At 36.0% G+C, this 16347-nt stretch overlaps 1 protein-coding gene across 1 annotated transcript; it reads left to right on the top strand.

The window, feature by feature from the left end:
• Positions 1–8782: 8782 nt before the first annotated feature.
• Positions 8783–9753, top strand: LOC124958528 (olfactory receptor 8B3-like). Its single transcript, XM_047516644.1, has one exon. The coding sequence runs from the start codon at positions 8809–8811 to the stop codon at positions 9751–9753; it is 945 nt and encodes a 314-aa protein (XP_047372600.1). The 5' UTR covers positions 8783–8808.
• The last annotated feature ends 6594 nt before the right edge of the window (positions 9754–16347 follow it).

Genomic DNA, 16347 nt, shown 5'->3' with positions numbered 1-16347 from the left:
GATTGTACTAATGTGCAGTCCTACTAACAATATGTGTGCATCTTTTCCCCTACATTCTAACATCAGCGTTATAATGATTCATGCATACTGATGTTTATAACAGCAGAATCCACAATAGCCACGTTGTGGACCCAGCTTAAATGCCCATCAGTAGATGAATGGAGATTAATGGATAAAGAAAATATGGCATATATACATAATGGAGTTGTACTCAACCAATATGAAGAATGAAATGATGTAATTTGGTGGTAAAGGGACAGAACTGAAGAACTTCTTACTAAGTGAAATAGGTCAGACTCAGAAAGCCACAGTTCAAATGTTTTCCCCTTATATGGGGAAACTAAACAGAAACAAGAAATAAAAAGAGGGATCTCATGAAAATAGAAGGAAGAGCAGTAGAGTAGAAGCAGGGAACCAAGGGTGAGGAAAGAACTAGAAAATAAATTTGACCAAATTGTGACACTTGTAAATGTGATGAGGTCACAATTCATTCCAATTGTTTATGTAACTGTAATTCACCAATTAAAGACAAACAGGCAAACAGACAAACAAATAAATAAGTGGAATACCAATAGAGTAGAAGAAGGGGATCAGAGGAGGTGAGGATGAAAAGAATGGGAATAGTACTGGGAATTGAAATGAACCAAACTACATTATAAGCATTTACCCTGCAATTATGCAATGCACTAAAATAATCTTAAAAAATAAACTAATATAAAAAATAGAAAACAGATACTAGTACACGATTATTAAAATGGTAAAATTTGAAAAACTGACAATTCCAAATTTTGACAAGAATATATAATAATAGGAGATCTCATTCATTTCAGATGGCAGTTAATAAGAATGCAAAATGGGGCAGTCCCATTGGAGGAGATTAGCAAATTTTTATAAAGGTAAACAATTCATCTTCTCCAGGATATTTACTTAATTGATTTGAAGATATCCTTCTACACAGAAACCTGATGTGAATGTTTACAATAGTTTTATGTTTTCCCCAAACTCCAAGTAACCAAGATGTTATCAAATGGAAATAGAGAAACAAGTTGCAAGATGTCCATACAAAATAATGAAAAGAAATGAACTCTCTAAGACCACAAAATGTGTGGAGGTGTCTTAATTGCACATTGCCAACTGAAAAAGCTAGAAACCAGGCAATCAAATTGTATGACTTTGTGGGACCAAAAAGTATGTATAGTGAAATATAAATGGTTTGGAGGGAGCAGGAAGGGATAAACAGAGAAACATGAAAGTTTGATGGCAGCAAAACTCTTCTGAATGATATTGTCATGTTGGATGCACAACACAATGCATTTCCAAACCTGCGTAATTTTGTAGCCCAAAGAGTGAACTTGAATATATGAAATTTGAAACTGTTCATAAGATCAAGGAATCTCAGAAAGAAATGCAGGTTATGAAAAGGAAATATAGTTGTATTAGAAATGCATGAAACAAGTTCACTGAGGAAGGTAGGGGAATAGATGCTGACTTAAATAACATTGAAAATGAATGGATTACTTAAAAGCTGAAGGAAAATGTTACTTTACACAAGAGCTGCCTATTGCTAATGAAATTGTTCCTGTGGAGCACAGATGAACAATTCTGAGAAGGCTATACCTGTATAATAGAAGTTAAAATTATGTAAATAGATGAAGGGGGAGCCAATTTTAACAGTTAGAGTAGGAATTTACAGATATGTAAGGAGAAAGGCTAGAATAATCTATGTGATAACATTACTATTGAAGACATTAGTAAAACTCCAATTTACCTTAATATACAGATACAAATACAAATAGTTTCATATGGGAACATTTATAGATATGTTTATGCATGAGTTAGTACGCAAATATTTTTCTTTATTCTGTCAACTGAGGGAGCCTAAAAGAAATGAAACCCCAACAACAATGAGTGCACCTAGCATCAGCTTTTGTTTTATAATATCATTGTCCAGTAAAAGGAATCACGCTTTTTGTAGAAATGGATGATTCCTGGATGGAGCTTCAGCTATCCTAGATGAACCTACTGCCTCTTATTGTGTCAGAAAGTAAAGAGGTGCTCAAAATTACAAATGAGGATAGAGTGTGGCTCAGTGGTAGGTTACTTGCCAACATGTGAAAGGTCTTGGATTCTATTCCCATCAAAGTAAAACAAAATAAAATCCTATACAACAACTTCAACTACACACACACACACACACACACCACACAGACACACACAGACACAGAGCGTGGGGGTGGGGCATGCTAAAGAGGCACAGGAACAAACTAAAAGAGCTCCAAATGGTCAAAGTGTTGTTGGAGTCCTAGGTTAGAGAGGTAATAAAATTGGGGAGTCCTACACTTATGGAAGATTCTTTGTGGGTGAAGTTGAGTGAGGAGTATAACAAAATTTAAATATTGAGTCAGAACATTCCAAAACAATTAAATTGTCATGAAAAAAATAATTCTTATTTTATACAATATTCTTACTAAAATACCTATGATCAATGAGTGCTTTAATTCCTATAAAATATACACTCTTGAGCAACCCCACCTGACCCCTGCACCTAGGTCGGTGCCATCACTGGTTGGTGGCAGTCGCGGAGCTAGCTGGCAGCTGAGCCAGGCCGCCTACATTGCGGAGGTAAGCAGTGGGCACATAACCTGCCCAGCCAGCAGGCTAAGGACAGACGTCATAACTGAGCGACCCCACCTGACCCCTGCACCTAGGTCGGTGCCATCACTGTTTGGTCGCAGTCGCGGAGCCAGCTGACTGCGAATTAGGCCACTTGCATCATGGAGGTAGCAGGTGGGCACCAACCCACCTGCCTTGTGGAGCAGATTTTTCAATCCAGACCCTAAAAGCTAGAAGGGCCTGGAACAACATTTTTTCAAGCCCTGAAAGAAAATGATGCCAACCAAGAATCTTATACCCAGAAAAACTTACCTTCAGATTTATGATGAAATAAAATCCTTCCATGATAAACAAAAACTAAAAGAATTTACAAAAAGAAAGCCGGCATTACAGAACATTCTCAGCAAAATATTCCATGAGGAAGAGATGAAAAATAATGATGCAAATCAGCAAAGGGAGGAACCACCCTAAAGGAACAACCAAATAAAGGACAAATCAAGTTGTGTCAAAAAAAAAAAAAAATGAACCAAATGACCAGGAATACAAATCATATCTCAATAATAACCCTGAATGTTAATGGTCTGAACTCATCAATCAAAAGACATAGACTGGCAGATTGGATTAAAAAGAAAGATCCAACAATTTGCTGCCTGCAAGAGACTCATCTCATAAAAGAGATTCCCACAGACTAAAAGTGAAAGGATAGGGAAAAACATACCATGCACATGGACACAGCAAAAAGACCGATTATCCATCCTCATATCAGATAAAGTGGACTTCAAGCCAAAGTTAGTCAAAAGGGATAAAGAAGGACATTTCATACTGCTTAAGGGAAGCATAAATCAGCAAGACATAAGAATCATAAATATCTATGCCCCAAACAGTGGCTCATCCATATATGTCAAACAAATCCTTTTTGATTCCAGAAATCAAATAGACCCCAACACAATAATACTAGGTGATTTTAACACACCTCTCTCACTACTGGACAGATCCTCCAACCAAAAATTGAACAAAGGAAACATCGATCTCAACAACACAATCAACAATTTAGACTTAACGGACATATATAGAATATACTATCCAACAAAAAGCGAATACACTTTCTTCTCAGCAGCACATGGATCCTTCTCTAAAACAGACCATATAATAAGCCACAAAGCTACTATTAGCAAATACAAGAAGATAGAAATAATACCTTGTATTCTATCAGATCATAACGGATTGAAATTAGAAATAAATGGCAGAGTAAAAAACAGAAAGTACTCCAACACCTAGAGATTAAATAATACACTATTGTATGATGAATGGATAACAGAAAATATCAGGAAGGAAATTAAAAAAATTCTTAGAGTTACATGAGAACAAAGAAACAACATATCAAAATCTCTGGGACACTATGAAAGCAGTTCTTAGAGGAAAATTTAGTTCATGGAGCACATTCAACAAAAGAAGAAAAAAATCAACAAATAAATGACCTAACATTACGGCTCAAAGTCCTAGAAAAAGAACAGAGCAACACCAAAAGTAGTCAAAGACAGGAAATAGTTAAAATCAGAACTGAAATCAATGAAATTGAAACAAAAGAAACAAATCGAAAAAACTGACAAAATAGATAGTTGGTTCTTTGAAAAAATAAACAAAATTGATAAACCCTTAGCCACACTAACAAAGAGAAGATGAGAGAAAACCAAAATTATTAAAATTCAGAATGAACAAGGAAATATCACAACAGACACGACTGAAACACAAAACATAATTAGAAGCTCTTTTGAAAATCTATACTCCAACAAAACAGAAAGCTTTGAAGACATGAACAGGTTTTTAGAGATATATGAATTACCTAAAGTGAACCAGGAGGACATAAACAATTTAAATAGATCAATTTCAAGTAATAAAATAGAAGTCATCAAAAGTCTACCAACCAAGAAAAGTCTGGGACTAGATGGGTTCTCAGGTGAGTTCTACAAAACCTTTAAAGAATAGCTCATTCCAATACTTCTCAAAGTATTTCATGAAATAGAAGAGGAGGAAACCCTCCCAAACTCATTCTATGAAGCCAATATCACCTTGATGCCTAAACCAGACAGAGACACATTGAAGAAAGAAAATTTCAGACCAATATCCTTAATGAGCATTGATGCAAAAATTCTCAACAAAATTTTAGCAAATTGCATACAAAAATATATTAAAAAGACAGTGCATCACGATCAAGTGGGTTTTATCCCAGGGATGCAAGGTTGGTTCAACATCCGGAAATCAAGAAAGGTCATTTACCATATCAATAGACTTAAAGTTAAGAATCACATGATTATTGCAATAGATGAGGAAAAAAATATTTGATAAAACACAGCATCCCTTCATGCTCAAAAAACTGGAAAAAATAGGGATATTGGGAACAGTCCTTAACATTGCAAAGGCCATCTATGCTAAGTCCATGGCCAATATCATTCTAAATGGTGAAAAACTGAAAGCAATCCCTCTAAAAACTGGAACAAGGCAGGGATGCCCTCTTTCACCACTTCTATTCAACATTGTCCTCGAAACTCTAGCCAGAGCAATTAGACAGACCAAGGAAATGAAAGGGATACAAATAGGAAAAGAAGAACTCAAACTATCCCTGTTCGCTGATGACATGATTATACATTTAGAGGAACTGGGAAATTCCACCAGAAAACTTTTGGAACTCATAAGTGAATTCAGTAAAGTAGCAAAGTATAAGATCAATGCTCATAAATCTAATGCATTTTTATACATAAGTGATGAATCTTCAGAAAGAGAAATTAGGAAAACTACGCCATTCACAATAGCTTTGAAAAAAATAAAATACTTGGGACTCAATCTAACAAAAGAGGCGAAAGAACTCTACAATGAGAACTACAGAACACTGAAGAAAGAAATTAAAGAAAACCTTAGAAGATGGAAAGATCTCTCATGTTCTTGGATAGGCAGAATTAATATTGTCAAAATGGCCATACCAACAAAAGTGCTATACAGATTCAATGCAATTCCAATTAAAATCCCAATGACATACCTTACATAAATAGAGCAAGCAATCATGAAATTTATCTGGAAGAATAAGAAACCCAGAATAGCTAAAGCAATCCTCAGTAGAAAGAGCGAGGCAGGGGGTATCACAATACCAGATCTTCACCTCTACTACAAAGCAATAGTAACAAAAATGGCATGGTATTGGTACCAAAATAGACAGGTAGATCAATGGACACAAATAGAGACATGGACACAAATCCAAATAAATACAATTTTCTCATACTAGACAAAGGGGCCAAAAATATGCAATGGAGAAAAGATAGCTTCTTCAACAAATGGTGCTGGGAAAACTGGAAAACCATATGCAACAGAATGAAACTAAACCCTTCTCACCCTGCAGAAAACTCAAATCACAATGGATCAAGCACTTTGAAATCAGACCAGAGACCCTGCATCTTATAGAAGAAAGGGTATGTCTAAATCTTCAACTTGTTGGCTTAGGATCAGACTTCCTTAACAGGACTCCCATAGCACAAGAAATAAAAGCAAGAATCAACAACTGGGATAGATTCAAACTAAAAAGCTTTCTCTCAGCAAAGGAAACTATCAGTAATGTGAAGAGAGAGCCTACAGAGTGGGAGAATATCTTTGCCACTCATACTTCAGATAGAGCACTAATCTCCAGAATCTATAAAGAACTCAAATAACTACATCAAGAATACAAATAACCCAATCAACAAATGGGCTAAGGATATGAACAGACACTTCACAGAAGAAGATCTACAAGCAATCAACAGATATATGAAAAAATGTTCAACATCTCTAGTAATAAGAGAAATGCAAATCAAAACTACCCTAAGATTCCATCTCACCCCAATTAGAATGGCGATTATCAAGAATACAAGCAACAATAGGTGTTGGTGAGGATGTGGGGAGAAAGGTACACTCATACATTGCTGGTAGGGCAGCAAATTAGTGCAGTCACTCTGGAAAGCAGTGTGGAGATTTCTTAGAAAACTTGGAAAGGAACCACAATTTGACCCAACTATCCCACTCCTTGGCCTATACCCAAAGGACTTAAAATCAGCATACTACAGAGATACAGCCACAACAGTGTTCATAGCTGCTCCATTCACATTAGCCAGATTGTGGAACCAACCTAGATGCCCCTCTATTGAGATAAAGAAACTCTGGTATATATATATACCATGGAATATTACTCAGCCATAAAGAATAATAAAATTATGGTATTTGTAGGCAAATGGATGCATTTGGAGAATATCATGCTAAGTGAGATAAACCAATCTCAAAAAACCAAAGGACGAATGATCTCACCGATAAGTGGATAATGACACATATAGGGGGTGGGAAGGGGGCAGGAATGGAGGAAGGAGGGACTCTATAGAGGGATAAGAGGAATGGGAGGGATGGGGGGGAGAAAAAAATAACAGAATGAATCAAAAACTATTACCCTAGGTAAATGTTTGATTACACAAATGGTATGCCTCTACTTCATGTACAAACAGAACCATAAGATGTATCCCATTTGTTCACAATAAAAATGAACTAAAAAAAATAAACCCTTCAATGCTGAGTATTTAAAGGACTAAAAATATTAAAAATAAGCATAATGAATAAACTTTACTAAATTATACAGAAATTTTTAGTAAAAACATTATACTCCCTAGATTTATGATTAGTGAAAAATGTAATGATTTTAATTATATTTACATCTTCATAAATAACAGGAGAGGCTCCTTTACTGTGTGCCCTTGGGATTCAAGAGCCCTTAAGGGGAGAATCATGTCTACTGACATGAATGAGTATGTAAACCCAAACACCATTGTTTCTTCCTTTCCTCATTTATCACCATGGGGAGATCCTAGGGGACACCCATTCCTGAATTTCTAATCAGGCCCCAAAGAATTATAAGTCCTAAGCAAATGTCATGTGCTCTGTGATGCACTGATTCGGATGTCAAGCCCATGGCTTTTCTTCCTACCCTCTGAGAAAATTTATAAGTAGAAGTTTGATATATATCTCAGAATGAGTCTTGGAACACTCGGATTGTGAAATCTGTGCTCTGATACCTTTTCTGGTGAAGGGAGAAGAATTTTGCAAAACAAGTGGTCAGCTCAGATACCTGGGAGCCAGTCACTTCCTCCTCCAGGACAGTAGAGGTGGAACATGCATAAAGGGTGATCATGTGAGTTCTCTAAATGGAAGTAGGGTGAGTTCATCTGGTCTCTCTCTGTCTCTCACTCTCCAAGTGACTAAAAATGAGTAGAATTATTACATTGAATCACAAGAAATTTAGCAGTATGGATCTGTGGATCAACCGTTTGCATATGTCTCATCTAAATTTTGCTGTGCTGGCTTGTCCTTCAGTTTTGTGGAAGGATGGCTACAGCAGTTTCAGGTGTATCGCAGGAACATACCAGTATAAAGTCCTTTAAAAAATACAGAGTTTATGTGTTATAAGAACAGAGTTTGGCAAATTTCTCAAATTTCTCAAATATTACCCAGCACTCAAATAAATGATGACTCTCCTTCATCTCCTCAAACCTGACCTTAGAAAACACATTCATCATCTTTCTTCTGGCCTCTGTGTAGCCAAGATGCAGGAGAAAGGAATGTGTACAAACACTGGGGTATATGGATCATTATAAATCTTAAGCCACCAATGATCTTTCCCATACCTGTTATCAATTGTTTACTTTATGGATTCTTGTGGTAAGGTATATGGGATCCCTATAGACTAGGGCATACTCCTTTCTCAGAAGAAGAATATTGGTATATTCTCTTCCTTAGAAGAATTCTTTCCTTTTTTAGCACTGGGGAATAGAGGTGTAGTAGAATAATGGAAACATGATTAGGGGCAAGGAATTGAGGGACCAGGTGAAGTAGAAGGAGTCTTGAGAGACACATCCCCACTACATAAGCTCATCAGCCGGGGAGGTTTGCCTGACAGCCACTTCACCTCTCTACCAGTCAGGAGAGGAGCAATTATTTTGTCACTTTTCAGTGAATATATACAAAAGAGAGTGAATGAAATGTTGAGAAGGAGGGTTCATTCAGACGACATGAAGCAAAAGATAAATTATCTAAATTCTGCCAATATCCTCCCCAACAATGACGAAAGCAGATAGCTGTGTCCTCTATTAATGAAGATTTCTTCTGTTCTCCCAGATTCTCAACAAGAACATGCTGACTGGAAATGACTCACTGGTGACCGAGTTTGTTCTGGCTGGATTAACAGATCGTCGGGACCTTCAGCTTCTCCTCTTTCACCTGTTCCTAATGATCTACATTGTCACCATCGTGGGCAACTTGGGCTTGCTCACACTTATTGGTCTCAATTCTCACCTGCACACCCCTATGTACTACTTCCTCTTCAACCTGTCCTTCATCGATCTCTGTTACTCTTCTGTTTTCAGTCCCAAAATGTTGATGAACTTTGTCTCAAAGAGGAATGTCATCTCCCATGTGGGCTGCATGACTCAGCTGTTTTTCTTCCTCTTTTTTGTCATCTCTGAGTGCTACATGTTGACCTCAATGGCCTATGATCGTTACGTGGCCATCTGTAACCCATTGCTGTATAAGGTCACCATGTCCCAGCAAGTCTGTTCTGCATTGTCCTTTGCTGCCTATGTGATGGGATTTGCTGGGGCTACTGCCCACACAGGCTGCATGCTTAGACTAACCTTCTGCCATGCCAATGTCATCAACCATTATTTGTGTGACATACTGCCCCTCCTCCAACTTTCCTGTACCAGCACCTATGTCAATGAAGTGGTAGTTCTGATTGTGGTGGGTATTAATATCACAGTCCCCAGTTTGACCATCCTAACTTCTTACGTTTTCATTCTTACCAGCATTTTTCACATCAAATCCACTCATGGAAGATCAAAAGCCTTCAGCACCTGTAGCTCTCACATCATTGCTATTTCTCTCTTTTTTGGATCAGCCGCATTCATGTATCTTAAATATTCTTCACCTGGCTCTATGGACCAGGGAAAGATTTCTTCTGTTTTCTACACTAATGTGGGACCCATGCTTAACCCTCTGATATACAGTTTGAGGAACAAGGATGTTAGAGTTGCACTAGCGGAAGTCATGACTAAAATTAAAAAGAGAGACAAATTTTAATTAGAAGAACTAATTGTATAGAGAAATTGAAGGACCTTAAAATTTCTACTGGTGTTTTTCATGAAGAGATTTTGCTCATTCAATTTCTACAGATAGTGTTTTATGTGGTTAGTAGTGTTTACCATGTCTCTTAAAATCTCATTGTTTTGTTTCTCTATCTCAAGAAACTCTAACAAGTTTTCTACATGTTAAAGCATGTTTATAAAGCAACATACATCCTGCTGTTTTTCATTAGGGGTAAAGGCAGACACCACTATTTTTTCCTTTCCTGGATTATTTCCTGGGCTCTTCCTAATCTGAAAATGTACAGAAAGCTTCATAAGTTACAAAAATTTAAAATTATGGTGTTCTCACCTAAATATAGAAATATGAGAAATGGTGTAGAGAAATGACAAATAAGATAAAAGCATTTTCATTGTTATCAGTTTTGATATAGGCATGAAGTTATGATGGAAAGTCCTCATTATAAGCTCTGTAAAGCTCAATACAACAAGATCGATAAAATGAAAGGAAACTTTTGGATTTCCTTTTCCCATTATTCTTGCTATTTGTTATCTTTGTGAATGGCAAAATTTGTACCATGTGACACTCATTTCTGAGAACTTATATCATTCCATTTAGTGTTGAAGAGTGCATGCATACCTATATTTTTTACTGACAAAGGCAGCATTAACATAAGATGATTAGAGACATAATACTGTGTATTCCAGTATTCTAGTAAGGGATATGGTAGTTCATATTATTTATCTTGCAACTATTACTCTCTAAAATGGCATCCAAGATTTTCATAAGAAGCATAACATTCTCATTTTTCTCTTTTGAACGCTAACACAAATGTACCACACATTAAGTTAATAGAACTAGTGGTCAACGTTTTACTTATCCAATGAGGGTCATCTGGAAAAATAAGTATATATTAGTATTACTAAACTATATTCCCATAAACATTTTGTGAGCTTAAACTTTATATCATGAATAAGACCTAAAAGACATTTAATATGGGGGCTGTTTCCTCTCATTTCTGCATTCCTCCAACACTTCTGTCATCTCCATACTTAGATTGTTAATATATAGGCATTAAGAAATGTATGTTCATTTGAAACTGGTTAACAACAATAATAAATGTACAATTATGCTTAATAAAATATGATTAATGATTAATGAAATATAAATAACAATAATAAATCATGGCAAGTTGGGGTTTTAATTTAATTTTTGATGGTGTATTGTCAGCATTATAAAATCCTCCTTGGCTCCTGTCAGAAGAACGAGCTGTGAGGAGCAGAGTTGGATGAAAATTTATAGCTGATACATCTTTGTGTGCACCATAGTGCTCAGGTAGAGGCAATGATCCAGAAAGGTGGGTGGGATTTGCCGGGCTGACCAATTTCTGCCTAACACAGGTCTCTTTTGATAGGAATTTTTACTTGCCGTTTCCTACCATCCTCAAGACCTTTTAGTACTGAACTGCAGTGTGACATTTCCTACCCAATTCTTCCCTTTCTTTGTCCTTTCTTAGGTGACACTTTCTTCCTGGTCTGAGGCATTCATCAATAGTTTCCGTTCTCTTCCATTTTATCCTTCATAGGCATACACCACAATAAATATCTCGCATGTTTTATTTCTTGGCATGTTCTTCCAGTGGGACACTCCTGCTTTCTATATGAGGGCATGTTGTGTTATTTAAGGCCTCAAAACTGGAGTTCAGTTTTTGAATTCATTGGGCATCATCTGAAGAAATAGAAGGAAAAATGGAAAATTGTGAAAGACCAGAGATAACGTCTAGAAAGTTGCTTCAGAATGAAAGTAGAGGTTGTATGAAAATGATTCCTGAGTCAAGATGGCAATACCAGAGAGATGATCGTCAAGACTCCGATGTTCAACCAGAACAATGTACATGCAGCTACAGGAGTCTGATTTTAAAGTAGGGTAAGAAGGGTGAGGTGTGAACCAATATTTCATCTTGATCTTTTAATAACAGTGATTATTTTTCTGGGATAGGAGTTTGGGTCAAGTCTTTTTGGCGAGACCTTTCACTATTTTCATTGTATCAAAAAATTCTTTTAGATATTATGTGAGTAACTAAAATAGTTATTCATAATAAAAATAATAGAAAACTATCCTTTACAAAATGTTGATTTTCTATGTTAAAAGAAGATAAATTGAAGATAAAATACATAAATATCTTGAATCACCGTAGAGCAGATGTCCCTCAGTGGCTATATCCTTGTCAAGGGAAATGGTTCTTTAGCACTGTTATTTTTATATTCATATGAAGGTATCATAAATTTTTATGTTTCTAAACATTTGTTTTTGTTGCTTTTTTTTTGCAATATACACATACTAGTTTACAAAATACACAAAGACTGGAAAACTCAACAATCAGCAAATAATGCAATTAAAAATTAACAAAATACATAAACAGGTATTTCATTGAAGAGGATAACCAAGTGGTAAGTAAGCATATGAAAAAATACCCAGCATTATTTGTTGTTAGAGAATTTCACTTTAAAATCATAAAGGGATACCTAAGAGACTGCTTATGGTCATATATATATATGTAAATATATATATGCATATATATGCATATAGAGTATATATTATTCTTTATTTGAAAAATAAAAAGTGTTAACAAACAATAAAATCTGTTGCTGTGTGCCATATGGTAAATGAGAGAATGACAAATTGCAACAAAAGCATTCCAACAGTCTTCTCTCTGAGCCTGACAGTAGGACTATTCAAACTATTTTCCAAAATATTACATCATCAAACCTATTATTTACCGAATTTTCCATGGATGTTCATGTCAGATGTTCTTTTTTCAAAGATATCAGTAATTAATTTAAATATAAATGATCTAGGTATTATAATTAAAGGATATAATTGTTCAACATGTGTAAAAACCAGACAATAACTATATGCTCTATACATATGTCACATTTTAAATATCAATACACAAGTAGGTTAAAAGCAAAAGAAGGGGAAAATAAGCATGAGGCATCTGAAGTAGAGCTATTAATATAAAATAAATTTCAAGAAAAAGTATTTTCAGAGATAAAGGGGAACACTTCATAACCATAATAGGGTAACTTCTTCAAGCAAGTATAACAATCTTAAATGTGTATGTACCTAATAACAGAATTTCAAAATACATGAAGTATTCACAAAACTGTAAAGACAAATTCACAATCATATTTGGAAGTTTTAAGACCCTCACTTTACTGGAAGGAGTAATGATATAGAAGGCCAAAGAACCTAACCCCCTAGATATATTTGTTATTTATAGAGAACTATACATAGAAATGACAAGTAGAAAATTAATAAGGTAGACTACATTCTGACATAAAATAAACTTTGTGAAATTTTAAAAATTGAAATAATGCAGACTGTGTTTCCTGTATGATTTAAATTTTTTTTATTTTTACAGACTGCATTTTGATTCATTGTACACAAATGATGTACAAATTTTCATTTCTATGGTTGTATACAATGCAGATCATACCATTCATGTAATCATAGATGTACACAGGGTAATGATGTCTGTCTCACTCCACCATCTTTCAACCCTGCCTCATCCTTCATCTCATTTCCCTTTACTAAATCTAAAGTTCCTCCATTCTTCTCTCACTCTGCAACTCCCACCCCCATTATATATCATCATCCACTTATCAAGGAAAACATTTGGCCTTTGTTTTTTTTGGATTGACTTATTTCACTTAGCGTGATATTCTCCAATTCCATGCATTTACCTGCAAATGCCATAATTTTAGTCTTCTTTATGACTGAATAATATTCCATTGTGTATATATTCTGTAGTTTCTTTATCCATTCATCTGTCGAAGGGCATTTAGGTTGATTCCACAATCTAGCTATTGTGAATTGAGCTATTATAAACACTGATGTGGCTGCATTATTGTAGTATTCTACTTTTAAGTCTTTTGGGTATAAACTGAGGAGTGGGATAACTGGGTCAAAAGGTGGGTCCATTCCAAGTTTTCTGAGGAATATCCATACTGCTTTCCAGAGTGACTGCACCAATTTGTTAATTGCCTCTATATCTTCTTCTGTAAAGTGTCTTGTCCAGTTCCTTGGCCCATTTATTGATTGGGTTCTTTGTATTTTTGGTGTAAAATTTTGTAAGTTCTGATGCTGAGAAAGTGTCTGATCAAATACAGTACCTCTACATGCTCAAAACACTGGTTGCTATTCTTTTAATTTTTGTTTATTAGGGAAGGTTTTATTTCATCCTCAAATCTGAAGCTTCATTTTTCTGAATATAGGATTCTTAGTTGGCATCCTTTTTCTTTCAAAGCTTGGTATATGTTATTCCAGGACCTCCCAGGTTTTAGGGTCTGGGTTGAGAAATCAGCTGAGATCCAAATTGGTTTCCCCCTATATATAATCTGGTATTTTTCTCTTGCAGGCTTTAAAATTTTATCCTTATTCTGTATGCTAGTCATTCTCATTATAATGTGACTTTATGTAGATCTGTTGTAATTTTGTACATTTGGGATCCTTTATTTCTCTTGTATTTGATTTTCCCTTTCATTCTTTAGCTTTGGGAAATTTTTTGATATTATTTCATTGAAAATATCGTTCATTCCTTTGGTTTGTATCTCTGTAACTTCCTCTGTCCTGATAATTATTAAATTTGGCCCTTTCAGATTATCCCATAATTCTTGGATGTTCTATTCATTGTTTCTTAACATCTTATCTCTGTGATTGACTCTATTTTCAAGATTATATATTTTTGTCTTCATTGCCTGAGGGTCTGTCTTCCAAGTGATCTAATCTGTTGTTGATGTTTTCTATTGTGTTTTTGTGTGTGTGTGTGTGTGTGTGTGTGTGTGTGTGTTTAATTTGGTTTATTGCTTCCTTTATTTCAAGGATTTCTGCTTTTCTTTTTTTTTTTCAGAATCTCTGTCTCTTTATTGACATGACATTTTGCTACCTGTATTTGCTTTCTTACATCATTCTTTACTTTGCGGATCTGTTTAACTGCATACATTCTCTCCATTGGAATTCAAAATATTCTCAGCTTCTCTTCTGAACAGGTTTACATGGGGTCTTCTGAAGTGTGATGCTCCCTTCTGGATTGCTGCAGTGAGAGAGGTAATCCCATAGGCAGAATTCTTGGAGGCAGGGTTTAGGATTAGGCAGGCTCCAGGCTCTTCACTGAATGCTAATTGGTCTGGAGATTTTAAATCAGCGCACCTCCAATGCCCAGTACTTGCTGGTCCATGAGAGAATACTTTACCCCAGGGCTTCTCTGGATTTCACTCATGTGGTGGGGGAACATTCTTAGTTCCCTATGTCACCTGCAGACCCCAAGTTCCCTGGTGTCAGATTCGGTCTCCAAACAATTTGTCCCACCTCCACACTTCCAAGTTCAAGACCAGATAAGTCCTTCAAGTAGTTGAATTGAAGAGGGAAAGGTATCACCAGTTGGGTTTCCAAGACCAGTTGTCCTCTCTCCATTTTTAATTTTCTTCTTGTCACTTAAGCACACTGTATGTTGTGCAGTGTGTGTTTACTGGGCCTGTATTTTGGGCCAAACTCGGGTTTGCCAGGAATTAGCTTCCTCAGTTGCCAACCCACAAGCTACAGCCTCAAGATGGTTCCTTCCTTTGTTCACCACAGGTCACCTGGAGAGATGGCGGCTTCTTTTCCCACACTGGGATATTCTACAACACATCCTTCAGGTTTATTGGGCAATGTCTTTGGTCTCTAAATGCTCCATACCCAGACAGGTCTCGAGTCTCCCAAAGATGCATCCTTGCTCCTTTCTCATAGCCAAAGAGGTGCTACAGCAGTCATAGGCAGAGGGGACAGAGCCCACAGATGGCAAGAGGCCTTTTGGGTTGCTGTTGGAATTTATGATTCAGGTGCCAAGAGCACAGTGCTACTCAGGAGCCGCCCTGCATGGTGGCTGGAGGCAAAATCTTCTCTAGGCAGAAGCCCCAACTTCCATATCTAAAGGGCACTTAACTTCTGCCCATTTCTAGCTGACAGAGGTTTAGCAGCATCTGACAGAGTTGCAGTATTTTTATGGTAAATATTTCCAAGCCTTCTACTAATTAGAGATCTTTAGTTATTTTGAAATACTTGAAAAATATGTAAAACTGATCCTAAATATTTGTTCATTCATTCAATGTTTGTCCATAGATATACTGGAGGTAGTAAAGGTGACCTTCATTCTAAACCCTAATTACAGTCTGACCTAAAACTCTTCTCACAATGTGATTTTCTAAACTTGGAGCATTTCATGTTCTTACATCACCTAAATAAGAATTCTTAGCATTTCCAGAGAAAATTCACATTTTAATGAATCACCAGGGTCCTCTTCTAAGTTGTTACAGAAGGAATGTCTGTCATGTGGGATACTTTCAAGTTTGCCCCAAGGAATTTTTGTTCCCTTATTAATTTTGGGTAGTCTGAGAGTAATAACTGGGATTCATTTTTTAGCAATAAAAAATGGGTTTTCTATTATTTTGAGTAAAATATTAAGTGTAATCTTAAATGTAAAATACTTGGGGGATTTCCAATTATTTTTCATGCCTTTTGCTGTTTCGTAGTTTACTTTCTGTCATTAAA

This window comes from Sciurus carolinensis, chromosome 11 (genome assembly GCF_902686445.1).
Source record: "Sciurus carolinensis chromosome 11, mSciCar1.2, whole genome shotgun sequence".
In the NCBI taxonomy this organism is placed as follows: domain Eukaryota; kingdom Metazoa; phylum Chordata; class Mammalia; order Rodentia; family Sciuridae; genus Sciurus; species Sciurus carolinensis.
The sequence above is the reverse complement of the archived record's forward strand: the minus strand, read 5'-3'. Positions and strand labels throughout refer to the sequence as shown.